Below are 26,317 nucleotides of genomic sequence, written 5' to 3' on the forward strand. Positions count from 1 at the left end.
CCTCTTTTTATACCTCAGGGTCTGATGTGGAGGTTGTAGTTTCAAACTTTTCATTGGAAGTTGGTTCTCCAGAATGATCTTTATAAGTGACTCACAAATTACCCATGAATGTTCAGTTAATTTCAACAATAGATGTCTCTTTAGTAATGAGTATAATTATTATACCTTCTCAGATAAAGCACTTGCTACTTTTCTTAATATTTAACAAGAGCAAGTTCAGTGAAATATTTAACTATAGAAACAAAGGAGCATTTCAGTTAAAAGATTTAGAGAAATTAGACTCATTAATATCCATTTTATTTTTCTGTATATTATATGTTGAAAATGAAAAATAGTTCTTTCTCTTAACCCCATAAATATGATATGATTCCATTAAGTGGCCATTGCATTGTTTTTATATATAAAATAGCTATAGAACTTACAGAAAATACGATATACTCTTTTAAGAAAATTCACAGAGTCTTAGATTGCAAAAATTCTTTTAATCTGTAATTAAAGCTGAGAGAGACACTTCTTATTTTTGGCATTCTTTCCACACTTCCTTATTCCCTCACCCCTAATGTAGGAAAAGTGCAAGGAATTTCAACTTGCCGATGTGCAAAGCTGCAGAAACCACAGTGGTGGAGGTAAGAGAAGAGGTTATTTCTGATTTCCTAATGTTACTTTTTTAAAGTTGATGTTATGTGTTAGTTTAAGAAAAAGTACTACAGTTCATTTGTTTTCATGAAGAGGGACAGTGACCATTTTTTTTTTCATTTTAGATGTTGAAGGATTCTATTTAAATATATGATAGTTGAAATTTTGCTGGAATTTGAGCTCTCTGGTTAGCTAGGATCTCAGCAGAATGCTCACTTTGGGAACCAAGCTATGAGGCTGACCAGCTCATGAAAGTTCTTTGGTACTTGAGCAAAGTGGACCTTCTTGGGTAAAATCTCAGGGATGAATTTTTCTAAACAGAATCCCAAGGAAAATAATAAGTTGTATCAGGAAAAGTTCTTTATCTCACTGTGACAGAAAGTGGTGATACTTTGCTCCTCAAGAAAGGAGGGTAATACAACTCATTGCTTTGATGTAGTTCTGTCTGGAACAGTTGAATTAATGCACTAACTGACTCTCCTTTAAACATCTCAGGGTTCGTTTGGAAGAGACTTGAATAATTCTAGAACGTGCCTAGGGTTAAAGCTCTGGGATAGAAATAGGTGCTTATACCAAAACCCTGCCATTTTGTGTGTATATATTGGAACTTGAAAGGAGACTTCAAAATAATTCATGTAGGCTTTGAGGATCACTTTGGAACCAGATTTTCATGGGATTTGAGATACATTTCCCCATGGGAGGGCTTTATAGGATCCCATCTTGGGATCTGGAAATGAGAATGTATGTTCTTGATTTTTCTTGTTATGGTACCATTGTATTTGACATCTTTTCATTCCTTCAAGCACTTGGCCAAGATGATATTTCATGGAGGCAGTGCTGCTGTATTTTTGAAACAATCAAATGTTAGAATTCTCTTGAAAAGTACAGTGTATTATTATTTTACTAGATAGCCATAGTTTGGCTTCTTTTTTTTCCCCTCTTATGGAAGAATGGTTAATTGACAGTATTTGAAGTGTACTATTTTTAAAGTGCTGGGAAATGTGGTACTTTCAACATTGGCAGGATGGTTTCTTTTGCAATGGCTTCAGTATATTTTCTGCATTTAAAATGGATAATGTGATTTAATCTGTGCAGTTTTTTTTCAATCGAATCATCTTAATGACTTTGCCTTTTCATACACCTGTAATGGTACTGAAAAAAGCCTATAACACAGCTTGAACTAATTGGTAGTTTAACTCTGTTGATTGTATGTACCTCTGTAAAACTGCCACAAACGAGTATTTTTTCTCTGAGTACTATGGGGTCAATATGCATTGTCCTGGGTGATTTTCTTTCTTTTTTTCCCTTTTATAATCCAGTTCTTTTCAGCCAGTCTTATCTCTTCCAAAAGCAGGAAGTGAACCTCTAGTAGTTTGAGAGTTAATGAAGATATTTGAAAAGACGTTCGCTGTTGGCATAAGGGAAAGGGAGATAAAATCCTTTAATTGAGCCTGCAAATATGATTAAGGCTGCCCTCCCATGTACAAGAACAGACGTCTCTTATTCACAGCACTCTGTCCTGTTAGACTCACGTTAGGATCCCCTTCAATATAGTGCTGCTGACTGCCACTCCTAATTGATTATACCTGCACTGTCCAATATGCTAGCCAGTGCCCACATGCAACTTTTAAAATTTAAACTGTTGTTGTTCACTGAGTAAGTTGTGTCCAACTCTTTGTGACTCTACGTACTACAGCATGCCAGGCTCCTCTGTCCTTCACTGCCTCCCAGATTTGCTCAAACTCATGTCCATTGAGTCGGTGATGCCATCCAACCATCTCATCCTCTATCACCCCCTTCTCTTCCTGCCCTCAGTCTTTCCCAGCATCAGGGTCTTTTCCAGTGAGTCAGCTCTTTGTATCAGGTGGCCAAAGGATTGGATATTCGGCTTTAACATTAGTCCTTACAAAAAATATTTAGAGTTGATTTCCTTTGGGATTGACTGGTTTGATCTCCTTGCAGTCCAAGGAACTCTCAAGAGTCTTATCCAGCACCACAGTTCAAAAGCATTAATTCTTCAGCACTCAGCTTTCTTTATGGTCCAGCTCTGACATTCATACATGACTAATGGAAAAATGACAGTTTTGACTATATGGACCTTTGTCAGCAAAGTCATGTCTCTGCTTTTGACTATTCTGTCTAGGTTTGTCATAGCTTTTCTTCCAAGGAGCAAACGTCTTTTAATTTCATGGCTACAGTCACTGTCCACAGTGATTTTTGGAGCCCAAGAAAATGAAACCTGTCACTACTTTCCCCATCTATTTGCCATGAAGTGATGGGCTTGGATGCCATGATCTTAGTTTTTTGAATGTTGAATTTTAAGCCAGCTTTTTCACTCTCCTCTTTCATCCTCGTTAAGAGGCTCTTTAGTTCTTTTTCGCTTTCTGCCATTAGAGTGGTATCTGAGGTTGTTGATATTTCTCCCGGTAATCTTGATTCCAGCTTATGCTTCATCCAGTCCAGCATTTTGCATGATGTACTCTGCATACAAGTTAAATAAGCAGGGTGACAATACACAGCCTTGACGTACTCCTTTCCCAATTTTGAACCAGTCCATTCATTGTTCTATGTCCAGTCCTGACTGTTGCTTCTTGATCTGCATACAAGTTTCTCAGGAGACAGGTCAAGTGGTCTGGTATTCCCATGTCATGAAGAATTTTCCAGTTTGTTGTGATCCACACAGTCAAAGGTTTTAGCATAGTCAATGAAGCAGAAGTAGGTGTTTTTTCTGGAATTCCTTGCTTTCTCTATTATCCAATGGATGTTGGCAATTTGATCTCTGATTCCTCTGCCTTTTCTAAATCCAGCTTGTACATCTGGAAACTCTCAGTTCATGTACTGCTAAAGCCTAGCTTGAAGGATTTTGAGCATGAGAAATGAGCAGAATTGAACATTCTTTGACATTGCCTTTCTTGGGATCCATTCCTGTGGCCACTGCTGAATTTTCCAAACATATTGGCATATTAAGTGCAGCACTGTCACAGCATCATCTTTTAGGATTTGAAATAGCTCAGCTGGAATTCCATCACCTCCACTAGCTTTGTTCATAGTAAGGCTTCCTCAGGCCCACTTGACTTCATACTCCAGGATTTCTGGCTCTAGGTGAGGGACCACACGATCATGGTTATCTGGGTAATTAAGATGTTTTTGTATGGTTTTTCTGTGTGTTCTTGCCACCTCTTCTTAATGTCTTCCACTTTTGTTATGTCCTTACTGTTTCTGTCCTTTATTTAAATTTAAAAATTTAAATTAATCTAAATAAAAGTTCAGTTTCTCTTCATTGGTTCCATATACTAGTGACTACTGTGTTGATCAACATAGATAAAGAACATGATCATCCCTGTAGAAAGTTTGATTCAGTTCAGTTGCTCAGTCGTGTCTGACTCTTTTCGACCCTATGAATTGCAGCACGCCAGACCTCCCTGTCCATCACCATCTCCTGGAGTTCACTCAGACTCACATCCATCGAGTCGGTGATGCCATCCAGCCATCTCATCCTCTGTCGTCCCCTTTTCCTCCTGCCCCCAATCCCTCCCAGCATCAGAGTCTTTTCCAATGAGTCAACTCTTGGCATGAGGTGGCCAAAGTACTGGAGTTTCATCTTTAGCATCATTCCTTCCAAAGAAATCCCAGGGCTCATCTCCTTCAGAATGGACTGGTTGGATCTCCTTGCAGTCCAAGGGACTCTCAAGAGTCTTCTCCAACACCACAGTTCAAAAGCATCAGTTCTTCGGCGCTCAGCTTTCTTCACAGTCCAACTCTCACATCCATACATGACCACAGGAAAAACCATAGCCTTGACTAGACGAATCTTTGTTGGCAAAGTAATGTCTCTGCTTTTGAATATGCTTTCTAGGTTGGTCATAACTTTCCTTCCAAGGAGTAAGCATCTTTTAATTTCATGGCTGCAGTCACCATCTGTAGTGATTTTGGAGCCCAGAAAAATAAAGTCTGACACTGTTTCCACTGTTTCCCCATCTATTTCCCATGAAGTGGTGGGACCGGATGCCATGATCTTCGTTTTCTGAATGTTGAGCTTTAAGCCAGCTTTTTCACTCTCCACTTTCACTTTCATCAAGAGGCTTTTGAGTTCCTCTTCACTTTCTGCCATAAGGGTCGTGTCATCTGCATATCTGAGGTTATTGATATTTCTCCTGGCAATCTTGATCCCAGCTTGTGCTTCTTCCAGCCCAGCGTTTCTCATGATGTACTCTGCATAGAAGTTAAATAAACAGGGTGACAATATACAGCCTTGACGAACTCCTTTTCCTATTTGGAACCAGTCTGTTGTTCCATGTCCAGTTCTAACTATTGCTTCCTGACCTGCATACAAATTTCTCAAGAGGCAGATCAGGTGTTCTGGTATTCCCATCTCTTTCAGAATTTTCCACAGTTTATTGTGATCTACACAGTCAAAGGCTTTGGCATAGTCAATAAAGCAGGAATAGATGCTTTTCTGGAACTCTCTTGCTTTTTCTGTGATCCAGCAGATGTTGGCAATTTGATCTCTGTTTCCTCTGCCTTTTCTAAAACCAGCTTGAACATCAGGAAGTTCACGGTTCATATATTGCTGAAGCCTGGCTTGGAGAATTTTGAGCATTACTTTACTAGCGTTTGAGATGAGTGCAGTTGTGCGGTAGTTTGAGCATTCTTTGGCATTGCCTCTCTTTGGGATTGGAGTGAAAACTGACCTTTTCCAGTCCTGTGGCCACTGCTGAGTTTTCCAAATTTGCTGGCATATTGAGTGCAGCAGTTTCACAGCATCATCTTTCAGGATTTGGAATAGCTCAACTGGAATTCCATCACCTCCACTATCTTTGTTCGTAGTGATGCTTTCTAAGGCCCACTTGACTTCACAGAGGCTAAGTAGAAGGATCAAGATAAAATCTAATTTGTAATTCTAGTTTAGGAATGTAAGCAAAACAGCAATTTAGACAATAAATTATGGTAAGGTTGCCCCCTCTGCCTGCTCATAGTAGAAGAGGTCCACATGGCTTTAGGTTGAATTGGAAGAACTGAGCTCTTGGAAGTGTAAAATATTTGAAATTGGGGTTGATGAGTAGACTGGGTGTTTTCTGATAATGAAGAATCTATCTAGGGTGTGAGTTTTGTATTATTCTTAGTCCGGTGAGTACCCTGGACCTCCAGCTCTTCTTCTGTGCTATGTTCTGTGTACTCTTTGACCTGCATTAGCTTTCAGGACTCTACAATTCTTTCCTCCAGCCCTATCCTGCTTTCTTGTGTAGTGGTCTTGGTAAGATGGATGATTGTGAGCTGGTTTAACAGGGAGTCCTTAGAGATCATAAGTTAGCTGCATATTTTCCTGTATCAGTATTAACAGTAATAATAACTACTATTAATCAAGTATTTATTATGTATTACTCACTTCTATATTTTAGTGGATTTTTAAAAAATGTTCACAATAGTCTTATGAGATAGGAATCATTATTATCCTTATTTTACAGATGAGGGCTATAAAGCACAGAGAGGTGAGGTTGTGTACCTGTGTCACACAGCTAGGTGGAACTGAGATAGTCCCATAGGAAACATGATTCCCAGGTGCCTGTGCTTTTCCACTATTTTATGAAATACTCTCAAATCATCATCAATGGTGATATTTCAAAATCTTGAAAGATACTGAATTTCTGAAAGTAGTCCATTTCAATGCTGTTAGAATCAAGCAGATAGGGAGTTTGGGGCCAGTATATTCCTCTATCTCCAGTCTTCTCCAGTGAAGGTCTTTTTGCCTCTTGTACCATCTGCCTCCAAGAGGGCTTTGAGAAAATCATCATCCTGGGTGGGATCAGTAGCCCTGTGAATTGGTTCAGTCCTCCTCTTAGACTCTGTTCATTCTGTTTCGTAGCCTCTCTGAGCTGTGCAGCTTTTCACAAACTTCCTGAATGTGGTGATTGAATGTCTATTCTAGTCTGGCAGGAACTTAAAGCAGTGTTTGCTTTGACAACAACTACACCCTACATTTCAGACAAAGACTTTTCTTTTTTAGACCTCTTAGCGCATCTCCTTTCTCTTATAGATCAGGCCAGAGGGATCATTTCAGTAGCAGGATCTCGGGTGGAGCCTGCCTCCTTGCAGCTTCACCCCACTCCTGAGGCTGCATCTTTTCAGCCTTTCTCCATCGGTACCCACTATAACTTGAGTTTTAAAGGGAGTCAGTGCGATGGGGGGGCGGTAGTACTATAAATATCTAAAATATTAGTGATGATTCCTTAAGAGTGGAGTTGCTCAGTCGTGTCCAACTCTTTGCAGCCCCATGGACTGTAGTCTGCCAGGTTCCTTTGTCCATGGGCTTCTCCAGGCAAGAATACTGGAATGGTTTGCCATTCCCTTCTCCAGGGGATCTTCCTGACTCAGGGACTGAACCCAGGTCTCCTACACTGCAGGTGGGATTCTTTACTATACAGGGAAGCCCCGATGATTCCCTCAGGTACCTTAAAATCTTTGGGAACTTTTTTTTTGCTGTGCTGTGCAGCATGTGGGATCTTGGTTCCCCGACCAGGAATCAAATTCTCTGCCCGCTGTGTTGGAAGCTCAGAGTCCTAGCCACTGGGCTACCATGGAAGTCCCTCTTTTTGAACTTAGAAACAGGATGGCGAAAGAACATGCAAGCCATCTCTTTCTTTTTTTGCTTCATAATTTCTCTTCTAACTGACAAGACATAAAACCAGTATCGGAGAAGGCAATGGCACCCCACTCCAGTATTCTTGCCTGGAAACTCCCATGGATGGAGGAGCCTGGTGGGCTGCAGTCCATGGGGTCTGGAAAGTCGGACACGACTGAGCAACTTCACTTTCACTTTTCACTTTCCGGCATTGGAGAAGGAAATGGCAACCCACTCCAGTGTTCTTGTCTGGAGAATCCCAGGGATGGGGGAGCCTGGTAGGCTGCAGTCCTTGGGGTCGCGCAGAGTCGGACACGACTGAAGCGACTTAGCAGCAGCAGCAGCAGCAAAACCAGTGTATTTATCTTGAAGAGAATATCAAAATGACCCTTGGCATGAATTATTTCTGGTTTCTCTTAAAGTGAGACATTCCTCTTTTTTGGAAATGTTTTACCTTTCAGATGTGTTCTAAACAAACGTGAGTTGTGGAAAACCAAAGAGGTGATCAGTATGTCTTTTTCCCTTTAACAAAACTGATATGGATATTGCATTGCATCTCTTAAAACCTGCAGCCAGTGGTCTGTTTCACCACAAAGTTGGATGTCTCTTTTTCCCTCTTAAGGAACCTGGGGGTAGTTGCTTGGGAAAAATAGTACAAGTGGGTGTACATATTGGCACACATGCCACAAACACATTTCTCTTTTTAGGCCAGGCAGTGTTATTTCTGGACCTTCTCTTTGAGTGGGTGAAATCTTCCCTGATAAACTTCACAAGTTTAAGTGCAAAACCAGCCAGGGAACAGTTCTTGGTGCTGTGTCCATGTGTACCGTGAGCGGCAGGACCCTGGAACTCATTTGGCTTCTGCAGGGATCTGTTAACCCTCAACCTCCCACATGCTCCTTGGTCAGTCTCTTGGGTGCATATCCCATCAGTCTAGGTTTCTCTGGGAATTGTCTCTATATTTTTAAAAAAAGCAACTTATAATAGAAAACCCAGGAGGAGGGGTGGGAGTGCTTCACTCAGGAGACTGTAGATATTTTGTCTCCTGCAAGCAGCCTGGCATGTCTGTGCTGTCAGTAAAGGTCATCTGACTCAGCCACCGAAGGCTGTTAAGGCTGCCTGTGACCAAAATAACCTGGCTGGTTTCGTCAAACGTGTGCCCTGGCTGGTGTTAGAAGATGGCAAGGTTTACACAAAGCTTCTTCAGCTGTTTTAGCTAATTTCAGCTTTTAGTTAAGACAAATATATTCATTACCATAACTTCAATGAACTTATTTTTATCATATTATGGTATATTTATGTATATGCTTATGAAAGAATTATGTCTATTATATGATATTTGATGCATACTGGTATTATATACATGTAGCCTATGCAGGTTAGAAGGCATAATAATAAATCAAACACCTGCAGACCCACCTAAGGTAGAAATTAGAGGATGGCTTCTTCTCATTGTCATCTGCCTGCCTTTCCTGCAGAGAGAGCCACTGTCAGGAATATTGTGATTATCAGTCCCTTTAAAAAACATCAAAGTCATAAGGTGTGGACATATGGAAAATCATTTTCCAAAGTGATATCATAAAACTTTTTGTTTAGAAGAGCCATGCTCTGGGGACTGTGACTTCTGTGTTCTGTGCTAGCGCTTGGCGCATGCCATGGCTCCTGAGGAGGTTAATTAAAGGAAAATATTAGGGGTTCATCTGCCATCTGGGCATGAAGACGTGTTGTTTCTGATTAGTGGATGAGGAAAAGGGCAGGTTGCAGTGTAAAGGTATTACAGATTTTTGTTTTTAATGTTTATTATGAAGGGTAATGGACATATACAACAGTAAATGGAAGAGTGTAATGAACCCATCTGAGCTCATCCTGCTGTTCCAACACCTGCCCACCCGTGATCACTCCTGCCCCATCTACATCCCCATCTCCTTCTTTCTCCTCTTGTAATATTTTTTTAAATGATTTTTATTTATTTATTTGTTTTCTGGCTGCAGTGGGTCTTTGTGGCTGTGCTTGGGCTTTCTCTAGTTGTGACAAGTAGGGGCTACTCTTCATTGCAGTGGGCCGATTTCTCATTGCAGCAGCTTCTCTTGTTGCAGAGCACAGGCTGCAGGAATTGTGGTGCGTGGGCTCCATAGTGTGGTTCCCTGGGCTCTACAGTACAGGCTTAGTAGTTGTGGCACACGGCTTAGTAGCTCTTCTGCACATGGGATCCTGGATCGGGGATTGAACCCACATCTCCTGCTTTTGCAGGTGGATTTTTTACCACTGAGCCACCAGGGAAGCCCCCTCTTGAAGTATTTTGAAATAAGCACCAGATATTATATCCTTCACGAGCCTACATGATGATGCTCAAGATAGACAATAGGTACAATCAATAAGTAAAATATATAGTATATTAAATATTGATAAATATTAAAGAAATGGAACAAAGCATGGAAAGGGACATGAGCTGTCAAGAGAAGAAAGTTAAATTTTGTTTTTGTCTGCACTGTGAGGCTTTTGGGTTCTTTCTTCCCCGACCAGGGATTGAACTTGGGCCTTCAGCAGTGAGAATGCAGAATCACTGAACCACCAGGAATTCCAAAAGTGAAATCTGGATGGGTTGGTTTATAACAAAAATGAGATATAATGCTACTGAGATGACATTTGAATAGAGACCTCAGGGAAGTAAGGAAGATAGTTCTGGAGTATCCGGCAGGGGAGTAAGCTGGGTGGTGGAAGAAGCAGCAGGTGGAATATTCCTGGTGGACTTGAAGAGTTGAAATGCCATACTCCCCTTTCTCCAGTGTGAGGTGGTGGGCCAGTGAATCTTTACGTGAGGGTAGCCATCTTGAGAGTAGTATGATTTCTATACTTAGTTCATTTTGTAATCGTTCCTGGGATGATGAGACCTAAATCTGACTTTAAAACTCTGAGATGAATGGAGAATGTGATTTTTATATTGGAACCTCCTGGCTTTTGTGACTTTCTGGCCCTCTTTGGAGAACTCTGTGTTGATACCAGCTTATGCATTATCTTCATAGAGGAAATCATACTGGTGGTTAGTTCACGTTTTACTAGAAGGTGGGAACACAGTGGGTTTAACTGTTTGACTTAATCACTTCAGTGGATCTTGTGAACATTTAATTTCCACCAAGCAGGCCAATTAGTGTATCAACATTTTAGAAACTGGTCATCTTTCATCCTGCTTTAGAAAAAATGAAACTGCCCAAGAGATAAACATAATGCCTTTCCTCTTAGATTGCTTTTATTCTTAATCTTTAGATTGCTAATACCTTTTGATATTACAGAGAAACTCATAATTTTTCCAAAAAACAGTAAAAAGGAAAAAAAAATTAGGTCCAAACAGGAAAAAAAATGAAAGGTTCTATCCACCCAAGAGAAACATATCTAACCACGTTGAGAAACTTCGTTAGACAGATGCACTGTTAAGGACACACATCCACACACAGACGGCCCCTGCTCATGCCTGTGTGGGATTTATGCCCACACACAAATCTCTGATTGACATGTGGAGATGTGATGTTTATGAAAACTTGGCTGAAATGTCAAATGTGACATTCACCGTGTAAAACATAATACAGTAAATGCCTTTCACTGCACTTTAGTATTTACTTGGTAATGCTTTCTACTTCTCTTCGTTAGGCAGAAGATGAGGACAGCAAGGACCTGTTTAATCCCAGTCTTCTTTACTTCATTCACACAGGCCAGTTGAGATGAGCACTCAACACAAGTTCTTTAAAAACACAGGTGGGGTAGGAAAGCTATTTGATGCAAAATATAAAGAAGGAACATCCTCTTCCCACCAATCTACCAAGAACCCTGGGATCCATCAATCCTAAGGCATAATACAGTCACTTTCTCAAGTGTTAACTTTGGGAATGGATGTGGTGAGCTATGGATATCATTTTAAATGATTGATTTTTAAGCCTGCTAAATTATCTGATATCTTTAATTTACGTGTTTTTCTCTTATTACAGTTTTTCACTTATAAGATTTTATTCATGCTTTTGGATTTCATTTTTTTTTAAATTGTTTGCTATGCCTCTCTGAAAGAGATAGCTATAAATTCTTCATGCTACAAATTTAGCCAGATATACATTGCTTTGACAGATGATAATATCCTTACACAACTAAATGAACTGATTCATTCTACTTATTTTGAAGTATTGAAGTGTTTAGAGACATTTCCTTGACTTTTTCATAAAATGCAAAACTAATTTGAAAATATTTGAATACTAATTAAGATGTATTTAGTGAAGACACATTGTAGTTGAATATTTTGACAAAATAACCTTCTAAGTAATAGAATCACTATTATATTATTATTTGTTGTTTCTGCTAAGGAAGCAGTAAATATAAAAAATATGAAGTTGATGAGTGCCCAAATTAACTTCACTGCAATTTTTTTTTTTTTTTTTGCGTACTCTTAAAGAGTACTAAATATAATCCTTAAACTAATGACCATTTACATCCAGAAGAATAGCAGGATAAAGTATGGTTTATTGATGGTAAAAATATATTAAATCAAGTGCTAATCCTGACATTTTATTTCTTGTTGCTTGGTAACAATGCAGGAACTCTGTAAGAGTTCCTTTATCTCAGCTACAATGGACTTCATTACATTGTGGGGTAGAAATACCAATTACAGCAAGTCATTTGTATGCCATTATCCTTACAAAATTTTGGTGCTATTTTTTTATTGTTAGTACAGAGATCCTAAAAGAAAGTCATTTTAATAATACATCCCTCCTTTTTTGATGGATTGGTAGATTTAATTCTAGCTATTTGGGGCTGTTTGGCTTTGTATCTATGTATAATTTTTGAGGCTTCACAAATTTGTCTTTTATCTGTCTACACTGCTTTTGAATTTCATCATAAATATGTACGTTCTAAGTGATTGTTCATTTGTTCTTAGTGAACATCTTTTATACTTGACCACTTAAGAGGAGAGAAAAGAATACCTCATGGAATTTTTTTCTCATAAAAATTGTGAGGACACATACATCATCCTTCTCTAATATAGAGCATTTCTAGTTTTAGAACCTGCTTTAGGAAAAGGGAGCCTGTTGAACAAGTGTGATATAAGTGAAAGGCTAATTTCTGTTGTGTATACTGTATATATCCTATATACTGTTAGTTCATAATTATTATTTACAACAAAGATTGATAAACTGCAATGTGACCTGTTCTGTACTGCCTAACAGGTAAGAAATTTTTTTAATATGTATATTTTAAAGTGTTGTTTGAAAAAAGAAAAGAACAATATGGGACAGAGACAGTATGGAGCCTGCAAAGCCTTAAACATTATCTGGCCCTTTACAGAAAAAAACTTTCAAACCCTTGACTTATGGCATAATTTCCATGTGTATACTCTAAATATATTAAATGTCACTAAGTATTATATTCTAAAGGACCAGTGAACTTAAGTAGAACTGAAATAAAATAATGATAGCTGGTTTGAAGAGAATCAATGAAAAAATTAAATTGAAGAAGTAGTAAAATGATTATGTAATTTAGTAGGCCTGTTTTGGGGACAACCATGAAGAAAGGAAGATTAGCTATAGCAACTTACTTATCTTGCCATGGTTTTTACAGTTTCTTTAGTATCTCAATGCTTTTGTCAATAAATCTGACTTTAATACAGTTCTGTACTGATAGACTCATTTTATTGGAAGCATCTTGCTTTTTCTTGCCCATTAGATTTTAGCACATACCTGAGGGCCAGTTTCTTATGTACAGTGTCTATATCCTGGGGTGATGGGGTGAGGACTTCTCCAACTTGACCTGGGTCCAGCACGCACCTGCAGCTCCTCCTGGCTGGCAGAGTGTCCAGGAGCTGCAAAAATGGTCCAGAGTTGGAGTCGTCCTGTGTGCCTGGGGTTTGGAAGGGCTCTCCAACCCTGGGTTTTCATCTCCTCTGGAGCTCTGCCCCCTGCTTCTCAGAGACAGCCCAGGAGAAGACTTGTGGATAGACTTTGGGCAAGGTGAGACTGGTTGTCTCAGCCTTCCAAACCAGGGATTTTAGCTTCTGATTTTCTTTTTAATCAGGAATATGTATGTAAGAGTTATCTGATTATGTCTTATTTATTGCTAAGGGAAACTTGAAATCAGAAAGTTCACTAGGGTAGTCGTGTGCATTCTTATGTGGCACTAGTCCTCTTAAGGAATAGAAAAGGCTCCATCCAGCCAAAATGTATTCTAATAATTAAAGATAAAGTCAATTATTTATTTACTAATTTTTGCTTTGCCATTCCGCATATGGGATTTTAGCTCCCTGACTAGGGATTGAACCTGGGACCCTGGCAGTGAGAGTCCTAACCACTGGACCACCAGGGAATTCCTGAAAGTCAGTTATTTCAGCTAGATTTGCCTCCTCGTTCTTGTAAGCAAAGGCCCAGAAAACCCTATGCTTGAGTACCACTTCTGTATTAGCATGCGTTTTATATTACTTTGTAATGCTTTATGTTTTCAAAGTGATTTTTCATATGCGTATCTAGTTTGATCCTCTTAATCACCAGGTGAGGTAGGAGGAGAAGCAATTTTATTATATATTACCCATGAGGAAACTGAGACATAGATACATTTCTGGAATAGATCAGTAGGAAGTTGAATGGCTTAATGAAAGGGACATTTGAAAGACTTGGAGTCCTGCTTTTCCACATTTCTTCTGCCGTGGTCCTGCCATTACAATGCTGAAGCTTTCCTTTTTTTTTTTTAATTTTAATTTTTGTTTTTATTTTAACATCCAAAAGATTTTGTATTAGGACACAGTTGATTATCCTTCTTTCTTTTTTAAAAAATTAAGTGTTTTTTTGTTGTGTTGAGTCTTCATTGCTATGAATGGGCTTCAATAGTTGGAGTAAGCAGGGGCTGCTCTTCGCTGCGGTGTGTGAGCTTCTCATTGCATCGGCTTCTCTTGTTGCTGAGCACAGGCTCTAGGCACACGAGCTTCAGAAGTTGTAGCACGTGGGCTCAGTAGTTGTGGCATACAGGCTTAGTTGCTCCGAGGCAAGTGGAATCTTCTCATAACAGGGAATGAACCCATGTCCTCTGCATTGGCAGGCAGATTCTTTCCTATCCACTGTACCACCAGGGAAGTCCTGAAGCTTTATTTCTAAGACACTGAACAACAAGAAGAATTGTGAAACTCTGAAAATGTAGCTAAGTGGGCTTTTATAGAAGCTTGCACCTTATTTTAAAACAAATGAGAGGGTTGTGATTTTAGGTGATGGGTGTAGAATGGATTTTTCTGGAGGCAGGAAAGAAGACACATGGTAGCCAATGAGGAGGCTGTTGGTGTGATCCAGGCAAGAGGTGGCTATGGCTTGGACTTGAGTGGTGGAGTGGAGGTGGGGAGAGGTAGCGGAACTGAGGTATACAGTATTTTGGAAAAGGAATATTTTCAGACTTGCTAATGCCTTGGACGTGGACTGGGGTAGGGGGATGGCAGAGAATAAAATGATTCCTACTCTACTTAAGCAATGGTGTGTCACCTATAGAGTTGAGAAAGCCTGGTAACAGCTTTTGGAAGAAGTAACAAGAACCCAGCTACGATTGATTGGCATTTTTAGGCATTCAAATGGTGATGTAGGTGAAGATGGACATGTATGTGTTGTGCTCAGAGGAGAAGTCTAGAAAGAGTTATACAGTTGGAAATAATCTACATGTATTTGATAAGTAGTCATGGAATGGAAAAGACCACTTAGGGGAAAGGTCCTGGAATCAAGCATTAGGAGTCTCAGTATATTTATTTATTTATTTGGTGAACAGTATCTGAGATTAAGAATCACACCTTTGCCCCTCTGTGACATTGTGACTTTGGACAAATAAATGTACTTAAGAATCCCAGCTTCTTTATAGCATCTCCTATTTCTATTTCTCAGGTCTATTTTGAATGTCTGTGGGTTAGGGCATTTGGATGTGTTTTGTAAAGCTCTGAAGTGCTATGTTCTCACCTTGATCCCTCCTGCTGCTTTGATTAATGAACCTCAGATGACTGTGGTTTTCACTGGCCCAGTGACAATGACTGTAGAACCACCCTGTGAATAGTACCTGGCAAGGTATATCTGCCTTATCCTTTCCCTGTCTTCCACAGTTCTTGAGATTTAAGGAAATAAAAATTTCATAATACCTCCAATTTCTAAAATCTTAGTGCATTATCAAAAAACTAATTGTTTTTGATAATAACAAAAAGCAAGAATTAATTGTTTTTTAAATATATTGTTCACTTTGCATGCATGCGTGCTAAGTCACTTCAGTCGTGTCTGACTCTGCAACCCTAAGCACTGCAGCCCGCCAGGCTCCTCTGTCCATGGGATTCTCCAGGCAAGAATACTGGAGTGGGTTGCCATGCCCTCCTCAGGGGTATCTTCCTGACCCAGGGATTGAACCTGCATCTCTTATGTCTACCCTGCATTGGCAGGCGGGTTCTTTATCATTAATGCTACCTGGGAAGCCATTGTTAGCTTTAATCAGCTGTAAATTACCTAATATTTAAAGCTCATCAAAGTCAGCCTAAATATGTTTGATAACTTACGTCAAGCAAATACAGTGATGACTTTTAATGGGAGCACTGCAAACCCCTTATAAAAAGGAATGTTGTTAGAGATCTGTCATTTCATTAGCTCAAGTTGCATACAGTAAAAAAAAATAATGACCAGTCTCTGCTGTCATATTTTAAATGGAGGATTAGCCAATGATCTGTTTATCTCTTTTTGTACTTTGGCTCAGAAGGTTCAAATATTCTGGTTTTGGATGGAAACTAATGTTTGTTCTCTGATAAAACATACTTATGCTGAATATCCTCCTTGAATTCTTTCCACTGAAAGTAACATTTATTGTTTTAGGGGGTGTGAGAGAAACAGAATGAATAAAGAGAGCCTTAGATACTCGTTGATGGTTTATGTTCAACTCAGTGCACACCACTACCTACAAACATCAGAGGGACCAAGAGTCCAGAAATAGATCCTTATTTCCTTAGGATGCAGCACGCTGCTACGTACAAGTTAGTCAGTCTGCAGATGTGTTTTCCTTAAGAAAGCTTTGCCTTACTGAATTTTCAGACTCAGGGAAAAGTATGTTTTATTTAGTTTGTTTTTTGATGAAATGATTTGAAATGGTTTATTTGGGAGAAATAATGAATGATTAGAAACCAAGAATGACTTAACTGTTAGAAAGTACAGTAGTTCCTCCTTACCTGAGGTTTTGGTTTTCACATTTTCTGATAGCTATAGTCAGCTGTGATTCAAAAATATTGAATGGAATATTCCATAATAAACAATTCATAGGTTTTAAATAGGGTGATGAAATCTCATCCCCTACAGCTCTGTCCCACCAGGGATCCCCAATTGTCAACATCTTCTGCTCCTAACATCCAGCCATCAATATAATGTCTATGATCCAGGACCACCCAGAGCAGTTGGTCCTCCTTCTGACATATCATCAGAAGGTCAGTACAGTAAGTCCCTTACATATGTATGAGTTCAGTTCTGAGAGCACCTTCAAAAGTCCAGTTTGTTCGTTAAGTCCAACAAAGTTAGCCTAGGTACCCAACTAACTCAATCAGCTATATAGTACTGTACTGTCATAGGTTTTAATAATTTTCACACAAATAATGGATAAAAACACAAAAATAAAAACATTTTTAATCTTGCAGTATAGTATCTTGAAAAGTGCAGCAGTACAGTATTATTACAGTACAACTTTTTGCCTCGGTCCACTCTCTCAATTATTTTCACTTTTGTTTTCATTGTTATCATTTGGTGCTTCTTAGCTGTACCACTGCCTTTATGCTTGCTTCTGGACATCCTGGGCTTGAAATAATGATACTGTGACACTGTATCCTACACGGTACTGTACAGTAAAGTACACAAAGGCACCCCTCGTAGAGGATGCATACATGTGACAGTGTATGCCAGAAATGTGGACTAACGTATGTGGTTGGACATGAGACCACACGTTTACACCTTTGAAAATTTGCAACCTGAAGGTTCGTACGTAGGGTGCTTAACTGTAGTAGTCTAACATTGCGTTACATTGCCTCTGTCCCTCACCTCATTTCATCTCATGGCATCTCGTCATCTCACATGATCACAAGGAGAAGGGGGAGCACAGAACAGTAAGGTGATTTGAGAGAGCAAGACCACATTCACATATCTTCTATTATATTGTTATAATTGCCCTATTTTATTATTAATTATTGTTAATTTCTTATTGTGCCTAATTTATAAGTTAAACTTTATCATAGGTCTATATGTATAGAATAAAAATGTATATGTAGGGGTTTGGTGCTCTCCACAGTTTCAGACATCCACTGACGTCTTGGAATATATTCCCTGTGGACAAGGAAGCACTGGTGATGGTTTTTTATTCTGTTTTTTGTTCCATGAAGAAGCCCAGACCACGCATGTCCGGGAATATAGGTCACTTTCTGTCCGACTTGGCTTCTGAAATTTAGTGTTAATTTCTGTCACTGAATAACTAAGCCTGCACTCAGTTTCTTTGAAGAGAATTTTAAATCCAAATCCTATGGAGGGAAGTTAAACAGGAACCTGAATAACCTAGTATCTTTTCTGTGCTTGCTGTGAAGAGGAGCTGGGTTATTCATTTAAAGAAGCTGTTTTAGTTTCCTTGATAATTACAGGAAAGGACACAAGTTTTGCCTTGTATTCTTGAAAAGATTCTTTTCAGTTTAGAATTTTATTTTAAATTTTGGAAAAAGTTTGCTGGCACAGACAAAACTCAGGGAAGAAAAATTCATTATTATCAAATTCAGACAAATACAGGTTGACTGTTCAAGCTACAGGATTAAGACTGTTGAGTTTGAAAGTTTTGGTATAATTTAAATTTCTTCCAGATTGAGAAATTTACAAAGCTCATTCATTTTGAAAACTGACATCTCAGAAATGGAATCAAATCTTTAGGAAGAAAGGAAGTATTAAATGGTATTTTAAAGGCAGTTCTATAGATCAGTTTCTGCTGTAAAGAGTATTTTAGCTGCTGTTTTATTTATAGATTTTTTTCCCTCCAGTGCTTTTGGCATTATGTTTGCACCCAAAAAGTTTTCACTTACTTTTCCTTTTTGTTGATAAATATTTTAATACATCAATACAGAGTAGCATTTTATATGTGGATTAATGAGGACTAGATTTTATAAGGAGAGAAGAAAATAGAATGGAAAACTTTTCTTCATAAAATTCATTCCCAGAAAATAGAAGGGGCAGTAAAATGGTCCAAGTAGAAAAGATAACAGGTAAAGGGTGCCTTACATAAAGTGGAGTAGATCCATAATTGAAATGTTTTCAACTGTGGCAATAATAGATAAAGGAGTTATAGCCTAATGATAATAAGAACAGCAATAGCAACAAGAACTATTTATACCATGAACTTACGTACAAAGCAAATAAGGTCATGTGTTATAATAGCCTAGTAAGGTAGGTTTTATTATCCTTATTTTATAGAGGGAGGAAATGAGGATAAGGAGAAACTTTATGATAAAGCTAATAAAGGAGAGTTAAGATTTAAAGACATTTCTTTCTGCCTCCAAAGCCATGTTCTTAAGGATTAATGAAGGATAATGGATGTATTTTAAGATACATTTTGTTTTATACTTTGCAGTGTTAATATTTAAAGTATAATTTACTAGCTCCTTAAGGGCAGGGTCATAGACCTTTAGCTAATTGAATTTTTCAGTTAACTAAGTATGGCTCCAGGATAATGTTAATACTTCCATAAACATAAAATTAAAAATCATTCAGAAATGTTAACCTCGTAAAACCTATAAAATAGGATAATCTCCTGAAAGCTATAAAATGAGAGTCTTTACACTTGAGAAGCTAGAATGGTTTCTCCCCAATAAAAATGATGTAGATGATATTAATTTCATTTCAGACAATAGTTTGAAAACAAGATAGAAATTTTAGGATTCTGGATAATAAATAGTGGCATGATTATCTACTTAAAAACTAGGAATTTCCATTTTCTTTACTGACATCTAAGAACCTTAGACATTACCACTCTTGTCCTCACAATAAAAAAGTGAACAAACTGAAAATCAGCAGAAACAGTTTGTTCACAAGAATAATAGTAGTGATGTAGTTCATAATTATAACTGATAGATGAATGAAAGCAATGTTTTAAGGGGAGGGAGGGAGATGAGAATACTGTGTCATAAGGTACTTGTATTTGTCCAAGTAACCAAGAACTCGTGTTAGTCCAGTGTGCTGACTTTCATAAGGAAGTAAACGTTTCTTTCTTTCAAGAAGTTACTTTATGTATGACCATGTTTAGACAGAAAACAGTATTTCACTTAAATGTGGGAAATGAACAATTAGCTAGAAAGTCATTCTAACTGCACACTGGACCAAGTTCATATTTTATGAAATCTGAAGTTTCATATTTTATGAAATGACCACATTCAGAGTTGCTTGGAAAGATAGTAAAAAAAAAAAACATGACTGTTAAGTTCACAATGGTAAGGATTTGCTCTGTGAGACACAGTGATGATCTTAGATGATATCTCAGTTTAGTTGTTGCGATAGGATAAGCCTGAAATTAGAAGCTGTATCTAGAGCAATGGTGCTAAATTTAATGATTAAGACAGTCATTGCTGTGGGATCCTGACGGTTTGTGGCTGTAACGTCTAAAGTGTTCTGTTTCTTAGCTTTGTTTGTGTAGGTACTTTAAAAAAAAATTATTTGTTTATTTTTATTTTGGGCTGTGCTGGATCTTCGTTGCTGCATGTGGACTTTCTCTAGTTGCAGAAGGTGGGGGCTACTCTCTAGTCACGCTGTGCGTGCAGGTTTCTCACTGCAGTGGATTCTCTTGTTGTGGAGCACAAGCTCTACAGTGCGCAGGCTTCACCAGCTGGTGCACAGGCTTAGTTGCTCTTCGCATGTGGGATCTTCCTGGACCAGGAATCAAAGCCATGTTCTCTGCATTGCAATCAGTTCAGTCTCTCAGTCATGTCCGACTCTGTGGACTCAGCATGCCAGGCTTCCCTGTCCATCACCAACCCAGAGCTTGCTCAAACTCATTGGGCCACCAGGGAAGCCCTCTTTAGATACACGTGTATGATGGCTTTTAAAGGAAGGATGAACTTTCTCCATGGCTCAGCAGTAGAATCCGCTTGTAGTGTGGGAGACGTAAGATACACTGGCTTGATCCCTGGGTCTGGAAGATCCCCTGGAGGAGGGCATGGCAACCCACTCCAGTATTCTTGCCTGGAGAATCCCATGGACAGAGGAGCCTGGTGGGCTACAATCCATGGGGTTGCAAAGAGTCAGATACGGCTGAAGCGACTTAGCACGCGGGCAAGCAAAGGAAGGATAGGTCTTCAGGTATTTTACAGTCTCTTTCTTGGCTCACAGGTCTAAGGACATTTGGGTGGGGATGGGCCAGAATGGAGTGTGGAAACACATCTTCCACAGAATCAAGGGCCTTGAGGGAAAAAAATGGAATGGAATTCTTTGGTTCAATTTTGTTAATTCCTGTTTGTTACCTATATGTTTGCTTTTATAAAATTAGAATCATATTTTAATTTTTTTCATACTGTAAAGCGTTAAGCATTTTTAATAAAAGTATTTATTTGGCTCTGCCCAGTCTTAGTTTCAGCAGGTGGCATCCTCGATCTTCATTGGAACATGCGGAATCTGTAGTTGCAGCGTGTGAACTCTTAGTTGCGGCCTCTGTGATCTAGTTCCCTGACCAGGGATGGAACCTGGGCTCCCTGCACTGGGAGCATGAAATCTTAGACACTGGACCACCAGGGAAGTTCCAAGAAAGTTTTTGGAGATCATTAAATATTCCCCAAAAGAGGGTATTTTAGTAATTATACTCAAATTTATATCAACAGTTCTGTTGTACTTTCATGTTGGTTTTCCTTGCTCACTATTATTAGTAATGCTGTGATAAACATCTGTATCTTGTATCTGTGAGTGTCTGATGATTTGATGAAATCCCTAGAAGTGAATTTTTTGGATGTGTACCTCAACATTTTACAAATTTTTGATAAATATTGCTGCATTATTCTATAGGCAGGTAGTTTCAATTATAATCCTGTAATGATACATAACAGTATCATTTTGAACCATTCTCAACAACATGAATATTATAGTTTTTTTTTAGATAATCTGCTAAGTGAAAAAAAACTGTCTGTGGTTTTAATTTTGCATATCTTTGATGACTAGGGAAGTTGAATATTTATTGTTTTTTTTTTTTGTATTTGTGTGTATGTGTGGTTTTATGTGTTGCTGTAAGTATGATAATTATTTGAATGGGCATGTCTAGTATTTCATTCCCAGGAGTTCTTAGGTAATGAGTTGTGTAAGAGGGAGTTATATAAGGGATATCAAATGACATTCCTTGTATGTGGAATCTAAAATGAAATGATACAAACAAACTTATTTATGAAACAGAAACAGACTCACAGATGTAGAGAAAAAACTTATGTTGACTTGAGGGGAAGAATGTGGGGGAAGGGATAGTTAGGGACTTTGGGGTCAACATGTACACACTGCTATATTTAAAATGAATAACCAACAAGGACCTACTATATACCACATGGAACTCTGCTCCATGTTATGTGGCAGCTTGGATGGGAGGTGGGTTTGGGTGAGAATGGATACATTCCATCACTTCATGGCAAATAGATGGGGAAACAATGAAAACAGTGAGAGACTTTATTTTCTTGGGCTCCAAAATCACTGAAGATGGTGACTGCAGCCATGAAATTAAAAGACGCTTGCTCCTTGGAAGAAAAGCTATGACCAACCTAGACAGCATGTTAAAAAGCAGAGACATTACTTTGCCAACAAAGGTCTATGTAGTCAAAGCTATGGTTTTTCCAGTAGTCATGTGTGGATGTGAGAGTTGGACTGTGAAGAAAGCTGATCACTAAAGAATTGATGCTTTTGAACTGTGGGGTTGGAGAAGATTCTTGAGAGTCTCTTGGACTGCAGGAGATCCAACTAGTCTATCCTAAAGGAGATTAGTCCTGGGTGTTCATTGGAAGGACTGATGTTACTTTGGCCACCTGATGTGAAGAACTGACTCATTTGAAAAGACCCTGATGCTGGGAAAGATTGAAGGTGGGAAGAGAAGGGGATGACAGAGGATGAGATGGTTGGATGACATCACCGACTTGATGGACATGAATTTGAGTAAGCTCCAGGAGTTGTTGATGGACAGGGAGGCCTGGTGTGCTGCAGGCCATGGGGTTGCAAAGAGTTGGATATGAGTGAGCGACTGAACTGACTGAACTGGAGATGTGTATGTATGGCTGAGTCCCTTTGCTGTCCACCTGAAACTATCAAAACATTGTTAATTGGCTATATATATATATAATATATGTAATATAAAATAAGTTTTTTTTTAAAAAAGGAGAAAGAGGACGTGCAGGATTGTGGTTGACACATGAGCTCTGGAGTTAGGCTTTCTGGATTTGAACCCAGCTTCCTGAGTGATCCCCCATCTGCTGAACTCAGGCAAAGGAAGGGCATTTGAACTTCGAGGCAGTCACCCAGTTATGGGAGTAAAGATGAATAAGGCTCTCAAAAAGTAACCATGGCGGCAGCTATACCCCCAGAACTCATTCCTAAAATAAGGTGTGAGTCAAGTGCTCCGTTGATTCACCATTTTGAGACAGCTCTCTAAAACTTACAGTCGTGATTTCCCACAAAATCATCTCACTGCAAATGAGGACATAAATCCTGTTGAAAAAAGAGAAGGGAAGAAAGGGCCAGAGGGTATTTCTAACATAATCTAATGGTTTTAGAATCTTTTACCTGTGATATTCTCTCCTGAAAAGTTATTGAATAATAAGGCACAGTATGAGTGACATAAATTGAGGAGATGTACTGTTATGAATTATCTTATTGCAAGAAAGAACAAAAGTTTCATTTACTAATTTTGTTTTCACCTTTATTTTAATGAACAATGTTTGACCTACTTTTTGATTTATTCCACATTTGTGTTAAGAATTTAGCTTGTGATTTTAGTCACTCCTATTAAAATAATAGTGGCTTTCCTCACTCCTTCCAGAGACTTTGTCAAAAAATGTTATTTTTTCCACCTCAAATATAGATCTGGCCTACAAATAGTGAAGTGCTAATTAGGGCTTGTGCAAGATTGTTTCACTTGAAAAATTAGCTGCTTTTTTTTTTTTTTTTAAAGGATTTACTTTCCAAATTGTTCTGGTTTGAGTGTATAGCTAAAAAAAGGCATTTTAAAGTGATGGCTTACATAAATGATTTAAGTAAGAAATGAGTGAGAGGAAAAATGAAAAATATTATTCATTGACCCCTTTTGTGTTTCTGGTTATAATTTTTAGAAATGCATTTTTTCATGTATCATTATTGTAGTTTGAGCATGTAACATATGTCAGTCTCCTAAAATTAGAATATATTCAGATTTCCCTGTAGCCTTTCACAAGGCCCCTATAAAACCCGGGGGAACAACCAAAAATTAGTAAGAGTGAGAGACTGTGATTGCCATGGTATTGAAAATTTCTTTCTGGCGAGAGACCACCATAATGAAAAGAAACTGCCCTAGCAGCATTAGTTAAGTGAACTCTTGTGAGAGTTTTGAAGTATGAAGGGAATCATATTTCTTTTTTGTTCAGGTAAGCGATTGCTGTTTCTGAGACCTCTTCCAGAACTAGGTTCCTCATTCCATAAAATAAAAATTTCACACATCTTTCTGCCATTTCCGTTCCTATGTTCCCAAAATTTTTTCACAAGTATCCTCTCTCCACATTCCTCTATAGGCCACATCCTTCCCTAACTCCAGGCGTTTGCCCTGGCCTCTCGTTGCCTGGAATGTCCTCCTCATCCTTCTTTCTGTGGCTCATTTTCTGCCTTCTTGGTGAAGCTTGTTCTCTATTATAGCATTTATTACCTTGTTACATTGTGATTAGCTGTTCATCTGTCTCTTCCAATAGATTGTGAGCACCTCGTGGGACCTTGTCCTATTCATCTCTGTATCCTCCGCATATGCACACAATGCCTGGCACAAAAGAGGCACTCATTAAATGATGTTTGAGTCACTGAGCCAGAAGGTTAAAATATGAGCATAATTTTGCAGGCTTAGAAATGTTCTGCCCATGCTAGTTGCTTGACATTATCCTGCCATAGTCTAAGAAAGTGAAAAATGCCTTGTGTTCAGTAGTTCTTCCTGATGGCTTTATGATTGAGTTCTTGATTGGGCCCTGCTTGGAGAGGCTGGATAACCTGCCACCAGATGTTCTGTAATTCCCTTCTTTATTACAGTGACTAGTTTCCTCTGATTTCTCTGGGATCACTTTATCTCAAGGTGTGCCTTTTAATGCTGGCTGGAATAGATAGCTTTTATTCCTCAGCTAAAGGAGAACAAGCCATATGGTAGTTAACTAGATTTGCAAAGGATTATAAATTGGTGGCAAATAAACTGGCCTTTTAAATGCAACAGCGTGATAAGGCAGGAGAGAATTGGCATAGCAAATTCACAAGTGCAGAGGAGTATTAAAGGTGTACTAAGTGACATGGAATTAAGATCATGTGTTGCATTTAACAAAGTACACCCAGTAAAAGGGGTTTGATCTAGTGCTCAATAACCCAGAATAATGAGAAAGCTGTAGGTTAATGTGTGTACTTTGAGGTCTTTATCGTAGAAAGAAAGAAAGATTGAGCTAAATCACATCCAACTCTTGTGACCCTATGGAGTGTAGCCTGCCAGGCTCCTCCGTCCATGGGATTTCCCAGGCAAGAATACCGGAGTGGGTTGCCATTTCCTTCTCCAGGGGATCTTCTGGACTCAGGAACTGAACCCAGATCTCCAGCACAGCAGGCAGATTCTTTACCGCCTAAGCTATGCAGGAAGAGTGGTTGTAGAACATCCAGCAACTGATGTAGACTTACAACACATAAGGGCTGGAAAGAATACGAGGCATCGCTTAAAGTTCACCTGTCACATTTTAGAGATAAAATGGCCTTACGTGGTTCACATAAGAGCATAGTACAAGAAGGAATTCCCGCTAAAACCCAGAATCTATATCTTTTGACTCCAAATCCAATTCTTTGTTTCACACTCTGCTATCTTCTTAGTTTCTAAGGGTAGGAGACATCAGAGAAATTATGTATGGACAAAAGTCCTTCTCTTACAAACTATTGACATCAGTAAATTACTTTTTTTCTGTCAACCATAGTCATTTTTCTTTAATGGTAGGGGGGAAATTCTGCCTAAAATATCAGGGTGCTTTTTAAATTGTCATTCTTAACTTTTCTTTTTTCTTTTTTTTTATTCTTAACTTTTCAAATATGCTGTTGATTTTCAGGGATGAGCTGTATATGCTCAGATGACATTTTAGATGCAGGACCTTGATCAGCTTTATTCACTTTAGTTTTCAGTTAATGCTGTGAATGACTACCTCAGAGTTAGGACTAGCTCTGCTTTCCTAGTGATGACTGGAGGTTAAAATTCAATTTGTTGGAAGAAAACTGAAAACTGAAGCCAAATCCAGCCTCTTTGGTACCCAATACCAAATTAAGTTTTGGAGACAAGAGTTTTGGTTGAAGTAGAAAAGAATAGGTTTATTGTTTTGACAGGCAAAGGGGGCCACAGTGAGCTAATGCCTTTAGAACTGTGTGTGCCCATCAGGAGTGGGTAGTGAGAAGTTTTATAGTAATGCTTCAAAGAGGGATGATCATCTCATGGACATTCTTCTAACGATTCGAGTCAGTGTCATCAGCCTTCTGGTTCCAACTGATTCTGGGGTCTGTGTGCTTGTGGGCAGCACCCCATTAATTTCTCACAGCTGGTGGGGTTTTTAGTATCTGCAGAACAGCTCAAAGATATTGTTACGTTTATCCTTTGATGGGGAACCAGGAGCCTGTTCCAAGGCTACACTATTGTTCCTCTGACCATTCGTTCCTCTCTTGTCTCTGCATCCCTTCCCTTTCCTAATTACCAACTTTTTGAACCTGTTTATTGGAAGTGGGGAGGAAGGTCATGGATGCTGAATGAAACCTATTTCCTGTAATCAAGAGATGGGTAACACCAAAAGACTTTCCTACCCAGGATTCCCAC

General features: G+C 38.8%; 1 protein-coding gene across 1 annotated transcript in view; it reads left to right on the forward strand.

The window, feature by feature from the left end:
* Positions 1-26,317, forward strand: part of OXCT1 (3-oxoacid CoA-transferase 1) — a 159,273-nt gene that overhangs the window by 40,729 nt on the left and 92,227 nt on the right. The window contains exon 7 of the mRNA XM_027520028.1: positions 566-626. Within this exon, the coding sequence (XP_027375829.1) occupies positions 566-626 (61 nt within the window). The remainder of the gene's footprint in view (positions 1-565; positions 627-26,317) is intronic.

Source organism: Bos indicus x Bos taurus, chromosome 20 (assembly GCF_003369695.1).
Source record: "Bos indicus x Bos taurus breed Angus x Brahman F1 hybrid chromosome 20, Bos_hybrid_MaternalHap_v2.0, whole genome shotgun sequence".
In the NCBI taxonomy this organism is placed as follows: Eukaryota; Metazoa; Chordata; class Mammalia; order Artiodactyla; family Bovidae; genus Bos; species Bos indicus x Bos taurus.